Raw genomic sequence first — 11,725 nt, forward strand, 5'->3', positions numbered from 1 at the left:
TATGTAAATGATAACTTATTTATTTATTTAATTTTAAATGTCTAAAACTGATTAAATACTAAAATGTATAATATATAATTATGTATTACGCTTATTTTATTTATTTTTTTATTTTATTTCTGAAGAAAAATCCAAAACTAACAATATAATAGCATAAAAAATTTTGTGAATGTTGATTTATTTACTTTTGTTTAATTTAAATTATTGTATTATTATTTTATTTATTATTTGAACATTATGTAAATGATAACATATTTATTTATTTATTTTTAAATGATGAATACATTTCTAAAATTGATTAAATAATATATAATCATTTATTCAGCTTATTATTTTTTTAAATTATTATTATTTTTATTTCTGAAGCAAAATCCAAAAACTGTGACTAACAATTAATGTAATAGAATAATAAATTCTGTAAATGTTAATTTATTTAATTTTATGTTTAATTTAATTGATAATTGTTATTATTTTATTTATTATTATATTATTATTATATTAACATTATGTAAATAACATATGTATTTATTTTCAAATGATGTTTTCTAAAATTGATTGAATAATAAAATATAATATATAATCATTTATTCAGCTTATTTTATTTCTAAAGCAGAAGCCAAAAACTATGACTAACAATATAACAACATAATGAATTCTGTAAATGTTCATTTATTTAGTTTTATGTTTAATTGTTTAATTATTTTATTATTTTAACATTAATTCTGTAAATGATAACTTTTTTAAAATGATAAATACATTTATGAAATAATAAAATATATTGTATATAATAATTTATTCATCTTATTTTATTATTTATTTATTTATTTTATTTCTGAAGCAAAATCCACAAAATGTTACATTTATATTTAATTGTTTAAGAATTTTAATATTATTTTATGTATTGATATTAATTATGTAAATAACTTATTTATTTTTATATTTTTACACACATAATATTCTCTCATAATGAAATTATATCTACAGTTATCTGGCCTGTGATCAATTTTCCAAGCACAGACATACAATGCCACACTTCTATACTTTAAGGCATTTACGACCATACAGACATTTCTACTTTAAATGTTTATTGCTATATGACCAGTTTAGCGGACATATAAAACAAACGAGTAATTGACTTCCAAATACAGTACAAAGTACAAGTAAATAAGCAACAGAAATATAACATACCAAGCATATTTACCTGCACATCTTTAAAAAAAACTGTAAACAATGATTAGCCAAAAGTTTCAATGTACATTTGTTGTTTAAAATTTTAAGTTTAAGTAAAATTTCAATTTTAAGTTTAAGAGGCTTCACGAGCGGCAGGCTGTGCTTCTCCTCCTCCCATCTCAATGGCCAGCTCCTTCAGCGGTTGCTCTGCAGACTTTTCCTTTCCCTTTCCCTTTCCCTTTTCTTTCTTCCCACGTTTCTTCGAGCTAGGCCTAGAAAATTCAATGTTGACGATGTAAAAATAAATCCAATAAAGCCAAACACATACACACACACATACATAAAATGTAATGACATACTTCTTCTTCTTGACAGCAATAACAATCACCACAATGATGATAACAGCACCAATAAGACCGAACACAACTCCCACGATAATTCCTGATGGGATGATGGCAATACATTAATATCATGGAATAAAAAAGTTGAGTGAGGCAAAAAAATAATATTTAAGTTTCACTTACCAACTGGTACACCTGAGTCACCTGAATTCTCATCTAGTCAAACAAATATACATTAACATACGCTTTTGCATAGGGTGCTCTGGGTAAAATCACTATTAGCACATACCTGCATTGTGACATGTGGCATTGCACCAACTCATCGAGAGGAATCGGTTTCCATTGCCCTCACAGCCGCTCCAGAGGAAAGACTTGCATTCCTTATCCTCAGGACTGTAGTAATAACGTCGATAGTTACTGGCACATGACCCTACCAGTTTTGGAAGATAGCAACCTTGTCTTTCTGTTAAAAACAGTAAAATGAAACAAAAACAAATCAAATATTGTTTCAACCACAGGGTGGCGGTATGTTCTTAAGCCAACAAATGAATGAATCAGTCCATCATAATGTACATTTCATGTATAAACGCAATTATATTACCGTCCGTAGGAAACAGCTTTTCGCCCCTCTTTGAACAGTTTCTCATGCATTGTCTCTCTATTAGGAAACGGTTTGCATTTCCACCTTTCCCAGTGTATCGGAACGGATAACAGGCGTCTTTTTGTGCATCGTAATGCATTAAAGTTGTAGCTTCAGATTCAGATCCCGATTCCGTCCCCTTATCCAGTGGTAGATTGCAGATATCTACATTTTTTGAAGAGGAAAGACAGAGAAAGTGATTTGTACTGCATTACATGTATGTCCAAGATTTAGAAAATCACAATAGCCTGGTGAAAAAAACAGCATATGTTGGTAGGTATGTTTTGATGCTGGTTTATGCTGGTCCTTTGCTGGTTTATGCTGGTCATGTTGCTGGTCAAAGACCAGCATGAACCAGCAAAGGACCAGCATAAACCAGCAAAGGACCAGCTTAAACCAGCATCAAAACCTACCTAACCAGCATCTTAGCATCAAAACATACTTACCAGCATATGCTGGTTTTTTCACCAGGGTAGGCCTGATAATTTTGCTACATTATGCAAAAAATTGAAAAAGCAACCACCGAAATGGTGTGATCTTTGTATCTTGAATGAGTAATGTGTAACTAGTCTGGCACAGTCCGCACCTAGTTTTTATGACGGTTGTAAATGTTGTCATTTTTTTACAGTATGTTAACGATTACTAGGGTTTTACACCGGGACAGCCCGTGGCCAACAAAAACTCAAACATAATTTGTACCGGTTACAGTCGTAAATCCTAGTAAATTTGCTATTGTAAACAAACTCAAATGTTTAATAGTCTGATTCTCATTTATCAACTTATCTTGCAATGCCAAGTGTTTTGAAAGTGTAAAATAATCTGCCAAGGTTGTAGTTTACACCGTTTTATGAGTGAAATCTGTTTAAACTTGTCTATGTGTTGGTTCATATGCTGGTTAGGTAGGTTTTGATGCTGGTTTAAGGTGGTCCTTTGCTGGTTTATGCTGGTCCTTTGCTGGTTTAAGCTGGTCCTTGACCAGCAACATGACCAGCAAAAACCAGCAAAGGACCAGCTTAAACCAGCTAAGGACCAGCAAAGGACCAGCTTAAACCAGCATCAAAACCTACCTAACCAGCATATGCTGGTTTTTTCACCAGGGCTGTTAATACATTATGCTGTTGTGGATCCATTAATGTTTCTTCGCCGTTTATTTCTCCGCTTTTTTACGTGACTGACACTTACTGTAAGCATTAAGGAGCTTTTTTCATGATTTAGCAAGAATATTAATCTTATTTTTACCCTAAAAGCGGACGCGGCTATTTGTAAATTTCATGTGCAAGGCTTCCGGTCTCATTAGCTTCTAGCTATTTTTAGCTGTACAAAAGAGCCCGTTCTGCTGCTTGATACGTCAACACTTCCCCATTCTACTTCTATTTCCCTGCAGCGGCTAATAAACTGTCTAGCACATGCACAGAAAACGGCTTAATTTCACATTGAAAAATAAGTTGGATAGTGTATATATATATATATATATATATATAGTCATGAGTTTGAATTTGAATTAAATTGGCCACACCCCACAGGAAGCTGACTTGGGATGACAGGAAGTGGAATTTACTGAATTACAATTCAAACTTTTTCAAATGGAGTATTCTTGCAGTTAGTTCATAAAATACAAAATTACAGCTAGTTCATAAAATGTAAGTTAATTTATTAAACATGAAGACGTTCAAGCAAATTAAGTACATCTTTAGGGCCTAACATTTCGAACAGATTTATACATATTTTCCATCCTGTTTGTCTTTTAATGTTTTTTAATGTTTTTAAGTGTTAATTCAACATTTGTCTCAATGCACCTTCCTTTTCTAGATATGAATTACATTTAAAGTCAAAGGAAGTTTTTTTTTTCCAAATTCAGTTTATTTAAATTCTACCTTCTTAAAATATAAACTGCAATTCTGCATTATTTGCTTTCTCAAAATCAGGCATACACACACATATAAATGTACATATACATAAATACAAATTCCCTCCGATTTGCTGCCAATGGGCGAAGGGACTTTCTAAGGTGTGACTGTCTACAGAAAGTTCAAAGAAGAACCTTTGCTCATGCTTATATATTTTTCACTTCACCTCATTTTATCACATAAAACATATTTGTTAGTTTCTCTGACCTTGAGAATAGTATTTTCTACATTTAACATTTAACAACATTAAATAATTAGGAAAAAACAGAACAAGCCAGACATAAACCCCTTTATCAATCATAACATAATTTAATATCTTACCTGAATTAATTGTTTGGCCCTGAATGTTGTAGCTTAGAGCAAAAATGAACAAAATTACGCCAAGTTCCCTCATAGTGAACCACATAGTCGTATGAACACTGGTGCAGATGAACGTTTGCAAATTCTGATCAGAGAGGGGAGGACGATTTGCACTTTGTACTTCTCCAGATAAGAGTAATAAACTCTAAGGAGGGTACAACAGACCTATAGATTAACAGTATGATTTGTTACAAATAACTTAATTACCAGAGACAGTTTTACAGCAGTAAAATTAATCTTTGTTATTTAGCATTCTTTATTTAAAAGCAGTAACTAATGCTAATTTGAAAATTGAACTGAAAATATGTGTTTGTAATCCATAATCCGCAATCACACATCCTCTAGTTAAAAAAAAGCCCATTAACTGTTGTCCTCTCACATCAAAATCCACCAACATATTTGTTTAGAAATATTTTGGACTGCTAAACAGTGCTTGTGCATATTTCTCTCCTGATACAGATGACTTTTTCATTGCAGAAAGCAATTAATAAATGCTTAATGGATTTGTTTTTTAAAAACATGCAGCTTTTCACTTTACAAGACAATAGTTGATAGATAGGATTGGTGTGGATTGCTTGTGGATTATTGTGATGTTTTTATCAGCTGTTTGGACTGTCTTTCTAACGTAACCCATTCACTGCAGAGGATCCATTGCTGAGAAAGAGACGTATTGATGAATTTCTCAAAAATCTGTTCTGATGAAGACCTGAGGGTGAGTACATTTTCAGCTAAATTTTTATTCTTTAATATATTTTTGTAGTAATAGTAATACCATAGATAGTGACCAAAGCATTGGCCATTCTCTTTTGGAAGCTTGCAAGCTTTGCAAGGCTTTCTGGTAAAAATTAATTGTTATTTTTACCACATGATGGCAGTATGTAAGTCTCCTACAAAATGCAGTTCATATGTTGTGTTCATAGAAAAATTACAAAAAAAAAAAAAAAAAAAATATATATATATAGAGAGAGAGAGAATTTCTTATTGCATAGATCCAGTCTACCAAATAGTTTCTACAACATATTTTCAAATGCTGCCACTTCTGCCCAATCCTGCAATCCACACAATAAAAAATGATTGTAGTTTAATGGCAAAAAACTGTAAAAATGCTACAGTAAAAACCTGTTATTTGCTTAACAGTATGTTCACTTACTATGGTGAAAAACTAATCTATCAGGACTTAAATGTAATTTTATGTTCAATAATGAAATTTACAGGTTTTGGAAGTAAAAAGAACAAGTAAGCTTATAATTAACATTCAATATTCCCTGTGTAACATTTTGCATTTGATGGTATTTCATTTAAATAAATGTGTTTTTATTAGGTTTTGTTGTAAGTTATGATTTTTGTTACATCGTTTGTTAAATGAATGTTTATTGTATTATTTTAGTGATGTGTTAACATGTTTTGTGTTTGTGTATGAAACTCTTCACCTTCTATATATTCAGATTTACGTCAACTTGTGGAAAAGCTGGTGATGAACTTTGATTCTACATGTCTTACTCTTTACCACCTGTGTTATTATGGTGGTTGTCAGTATATGTTAAAGGATCAAAACAGATTTTGGTAGCAGTGTGGTTGTGCTAATTCAGCAGAAAGTGACGGTTGGATTTACTGGTTTAAAATTGGTTTTGTAAAACGGACAGGATTTTACAATTCAAAACTAAATAAATTCTATATATCATTCATCATCTAATATCAATTTTGGATCTTTCTTTTTTTTTTTTCCATTGGTGCTGTTAAAGCTTTTTCATCAAGACTTTTTTGAATGTGTCACACCCCTGTGAACTGTTTCGTTGGTTTTTTCCTATGTGTCCTTATTTGGTCTTTCCTGTTCTGTTTCGTATTATGACGTCATTGTTTAATCACTCACACCTGTCCTTGTCTTATTAGCCTGGTTATTTAAGTTTGATTCAGTTCTTCGTTCATTGTCAGTTCTTAATGTTACTTTTCGTTGTGTTAGCATGTGGTTTCCCTGCTGTTCCTGTTCCCTTGTTTGGATTGTATTAATAAACTGTGTTCATGACTTCCTCGTCCCTGCTCCTCCTTCCCGCACACGACGCCTGACAGAATGCTGAAGCTGCAAATACCTGAAAAGCCAAGAATGTGTCTGTTTTTTACTATTCCAAATAAAAGTCACACATTTTATCAGCTTGTTTAAAGAAAGACAGAAGAACTTTACATAGGATAAACTGCAGGGGATATTTTTATTATATATTTGAAATGCATTGAACTGCATAGATTAAGTAAAACCCATCTATACACTACCTGTCAAAAGTTTTTGAACAGTTAGATTTTTAATGTTTTTTTAAAGACGTCTCTTCTGCTCACCAAGCCTGCATTTGTTTGATCCAAAGTACAGCAAAAACAGTAAAATTCTGAAATATTTTTACTATTTAAATATTCTATTTGAATATATTTTAAAATGTAATTTATTTCTGTGATGCAAACCTGAATTTTTAGCATCATTACTCCAGTCACATGATCCTTCAGAAATCATTCTAATATTCTGATTTGCTGTTCAAGACACATTGTTTGTTGTTATTATTATTATAAATATTTAAAACAGTTGAGTACTTTTTTTTCAGGATACTTTGATGAATAGAAAGTTTCAAAGATCAGCATTACCCCAAATAAAAAGCCTTTGTAACATTATACACTGTACCATTCAAAAGCTTGTCAGGATTTGTTTTTAAAGAAATTATAGAAATTAATATTTTTATTTAGCAAGTGTGCTTTAAATTAATCAAACGTGATGATAAAGACATTTATAATGTTTCAAAAGACTTCTATTAAACAAACCTGAAAAAAATTCTACTCAGCTGTTTTCAACAATAATAATAACAACAATAATAATAATAAACATTTTTGAGCAGCAAAGCTGAATATTAGAATGATTTCTAAAGGCTGGACATGTGACTGGAATAAATTATATTTTAATATATATTCAAATAGAAACAGTTAAAAATATTTCAAAATGTTGCTGTTTTTTGCTGTACCTTGGATCAAATAAATGCAAGCTTGGTGAGCAGAAGAGACTTTTTCAAAAAAAAAAACATTAAAAATCTTAAAAAAAAAAAATAAAAATAGACTAAAAATCTGTTCAAAAACTTTTGACTGGCAGTGTACATATCACAAGTCTCTTGCATTAAACAAACTCTGCTTAATCTCTTAAATTTGGGGAAAAGCTTCTCTAAGATGTTAATGCTTTCCTAGTGTTTAACACTTGGGCAACCACTCATTGTGGCCTATAAAAAGCTGAGGCAATGGTTTTGTTTCTGTTTTCGATCATTACTTAGAAAATTGTTCTTTTGGAAGAGATGTACAACTGCAGGTCTAAGTAATTTTGGTACCTCAGTGCAAACATTTTTCTTTTCTAATTAAAAATAAACTTACTGTACATAAATGTCTCTGAACTTCAGTTCATTTTAATTATACTTCCTACATTCAAATTTGAATTTGGATTTCTACATTCTGTTTGCTACCTCATTTCATTTAGGGAAAAATAAATAAATTCATTTAGAAAAAAAACCAAAACCTTATACTTTCACTTTACCACAGCTGACTTACAAATTTGATTATGACAACTTGATTACCAGAGTCTGTTATGCCAAGAGACAGCAGTAAAATGAATCTTTATTACTTGGCATTCTTTTTTACAAGCCGTAATCAGTAAAATGGAGTGGATTATGTGGATTATTGTGATGTTTTTATCAGCTGTCTCATTCTGACGGCACCGATTCACTGCTGAGGATTCTTTGGTGAGCAAGTCATGTAATCCTAAATTTTTCAAAATGTGCTTCTATGAAAAAACAAACTTATTTACATTTTGGATGGCATGAGGGTGAGTACATTTTTAGCAAATGGTAATTTTTGGTTGAGCTGTTCTTTTAAACACAATCAGCACTGGTCTAGCAAGGAAATTCAGAACTTCAGTTCAAAGTGTATAGATATAGCAGAAGACAGTAATATAATATCATATAATATAATGACCATTTTTGTGCACCTCACTATGGGAGAATTCTTCACAGGTTACAGATGAAAATAGTATCCAGCATGGTGCCAGTAAGAGGCCCCACAAAAGATGTGCATGAAGATTCAGGTTTCATCATTGGCCGTTACTTATAGAATGTACATTAAAACATAATTTAACAACATTATTTTTCAGTCCCATCAATTTTATTAGTAGGCTTTTAAAAATGTTAAATATCTTGAGTGGTTCAGGTGGTAAATTACTGAAAGATTCTCCTCATTTGAACCTTGGGTTCACTAAAAGATCATCTACAGTGTCTCCAGTGGCTGATTCACATAGTATGTGACACACATATGTGACAGATTTAGCTTGTAGCGACATTATAAAGCATATCAGAGTGTATAAGGAACAAATTCTCAAAAACCTTTTTTACAGCATGGATTTTCCCCTCCTTCAAATTATGCCAGGTAGACAAATTGGTTAAAGGGATAGTTCACCCAAAAATAAAAAATTACCCTATGATTTACTCACCCTCAAGCCATCCTAGGTGTATATGACTTTCTTCTTTAAAGTGAATACCTAATCTAAAAATATCCTGGCTCTACCAAGCTTTCTAATGGCAGTGAATGGGTGTTGAGATTTTGAAGTCTTATAAAGTGCATCCATCCATCATAAAATGTGCTCCAGATGGCTTCGGGAGGTTAATGAAGGCCTTCTGAATGGAAACAATGTGTTTGTGTAAAAAAATATCCATATTTAAAACTTTATAAACTAGGGTTGGGTACCGAAACCCGGTGCCGTACCCATGTGACCGGTATGTACCGGACCGAATCAGAAATTTCGGTGCCTCATTTTGGTGCCACTTAAATGCCTGAACTGTCGATTGAAATATTTGTCTTCTAGTGCTATGACACGGATGTAGAAGCATTGATTCATCAACATGCATGATCGCTAGTTAAATTTAAATACTGCATTACTGGGGTGTCAGAATGATCAGAAAATTTATTTACTGAATGAGAAAACTCACGTGAACGTCGGAAAGCTTTGATGATAGAAATCCAAGACATCTTTGTTGTTACTATCCATTTTCACATTTCGAATTAAAAGCACAAATTGTCTGGAAATGAGACCATCACCCAACACATGGTAAAATTTTACCTTTTTTAGGTTTTGACACCATATGAAAGCTGAGTTCAGGCCCCTTTCCAAAACTTTTATTTTTTACATAACCTACATTATGGCTATCTTAGGTTGGCTGATAGCGATGATTTTCAGGAATGGGATTTTGAGAAAAACGGCCAGTTAGTCCAGTTAGGAGCGCTACTGCATCATTAGACAAACAGACTAACGTTTGTTTTCCGTTGATCACCCATTTTATGTTTAGTAAATAATGCAGCCTACCTTGGAGTAAAAGCGAGCGCAGCGCAACTGTTTGCGCACTGTGCATAAAACAGACTGTCATCGGACGACTCCTCTTTAGTAACTTCATCATCCGATCTTTCATCTCTGGATGTCAAATAGCCCGTAACATCATTTAGGGCACTGACATCACCAAAACTGAGCAGACTGAGACGAGTAAGATCGGTTAAGTGAGCAGCTGCAGTACTTTAGACGGCGTTGTTGTGCTCCGCCATCTCACGATATTAAAATAAATAAATAAATACATAAATAAATAACCTTGCTTGCCGTACTTTACACAGGACTGGTGGAGAATGTGAACTGATACGCCTTTACTAAATATGTTACGTGGTTTATTTTGATAGGTTAACTGTTTTTGTGGTGTTAAGGGAAAGCACCTCCGCAGCGCGTTCTTAACAAAGAGAAAGACAGTCATTTCTGCAATAAATGTCTATTTTTCTGCACTAAACAAGTGAATTTCAAAGAGATATTTTCAGAGATGATAGACAAGATGTTATAGAATAATAATTTAATGAAAAACGAATTTCCTGAAAACGTCTCACCGCGACATCCGACGGGTTTTCCCAGATCTCATCACATATAGTCATATTTCTGCAAAAGAATTGCTGAAATTTTAAGCTGTTAAATTATTGTAGTTGGGTTAGGTGGCTTAGGTTTTATTGTTGTTGCGTTTTGCATTGACTTAATAATGTATAGTACTATTTTTTTTTTTAATACATTGTTCAATTTAAAGAACTTTTTTGTCCAATAAAAATATATTCTTGTGTCATCCACCACTTTGTGGCTTTTTTAAAAGTATCGGTTCAGGCACTGTTTTGGCACCGGTACCGTTTTAAAAGTATCGATTTGGCACCGGTATCGAAAAAACCCCAAACGATACTCAACCCCAGCTTCCGCTAACTTTCGTATACACGTTCATGACAGAGTGCCGTTCCAGCAGGTGGTTTCTTAACTTTTAAATATGGATTTTATTCTTCTCCATTTCAAAGCTAAAATAGATGAGAGAAAAATAGAAAATTGACCCCTGAAACAAGTCAAAGGTCTCCAGCAGGGGGAACAGAGATGGGCAAAATCCACTTTTCCTGTTCCAATAGAGTGTTTTCATGACACATCATCAGTCAGCCATATTGGCAGCATTGAACGTAAACAGTGCCACTGAATGAACAAAACTTGCATATTTTGATGATTATTGCTGCTGAAAATGGTCAATTATTGTCATGTTTTGGGCTGTACTAATCGGTCAGACCTGAAAAAACATTTGGAGTACTACAGACTGCCAAAAGTTGTGTCATTCCATAATTAGGGGAACATTTAGAATTTGACAATATGAAGAAAAAAGTTTTCCTGTTTCCCAAAAACCCAAACATGACCTTACATTGCTTTGAAACAATCTATATAAATGAAGCAGTAGAATGAGTAGAATGAGCAACTTTACAAAGTCGGACAGCCGAAAACCAGGGTTGTATGTGATATGAACATCACTTTTTGAACAAATATGGCTTTTTTTTTAACATTTAGTAGTGTGATTGGGAAAAATATAATTGTGTGCTAGAAAATTAACCATCTGGGCTTTATATTGATGAAAATATATTAAAAATATACTTTACAGACATGAGATGTACCCACAATTATAGAATGATAACTAATCAAGTAGAAGAGTGCAAAAAACTGTCTGAGGACCGAAAGACATTTGTGGTTGACCAAACTGAACCAGGATTTTCAGGGCAGGAATCTTGACAACATTCGTGTTTGTTCTTATCATTTTCAGTCAGGTAGGTGGAATATTAGGCTAATATCTTAATTAATACTGCTCTTACGTATCTTTACCATCTAATAACTTTAGTTTGTCAAATATTGCGCTCTTCCTGCTTACTAAGTCCTTCTCTTCCATCAGCTTCCACATGTTTTTTCAGGGGTT

At 32.6% G+C, this 11,725-nt stretch overlaps 1 protein-coding gene across 1 annotated transcript; it reads right to left on the reverse strand.

Annotated features, from left to right (window-relative positions):
- Positions 1-1,074: 1,074 nt before the first annotated feature.
- On the reverse strand, positions 1,075-4,520 carry si:dkeyp-73b11.8 (BPTI/Kunitz domain-containing protein). Its single transcript, XM_051099898.1, has 6 exons — positions 4,380-4,520; positions 2,113-2,316; positions 1,801-1,974; positions 1,695-1,727; positions 1,530-1,611; positions 1,075-1,442 (listed from the first exon to the last, which is right to left on the reverse strand). The coding sequence occupies exons 1-6, from the start codon at positions 4,462-4,464 to the stop codon at positions 1,304-1,306; spliced, it is 717 nt and encodes a 238-aa protein (XP_050955855.1). The 5' UTR covers positions 4,465-4,520; the 3' UTR covers positions 1,075-1,303.
- Between the last annotated feature and the right edge of the window lie 7,205 nt (positions 4,521-11,725).

Source organism: Labeo rohita, chromosome 25 (genome assembly GCF_022985175.1).
Source record: "Labeo rohita strain BAU-BD-2019 chromosome 25, IGBB_LRoh.1.0, whole genome shotgun sequence".
Lineage (NCBI taxonomy): Eukaryota > Metazoa > Chordata > Actinopteri > Cypriniformes > Cyprinidae > Labeo > Labeo rohita.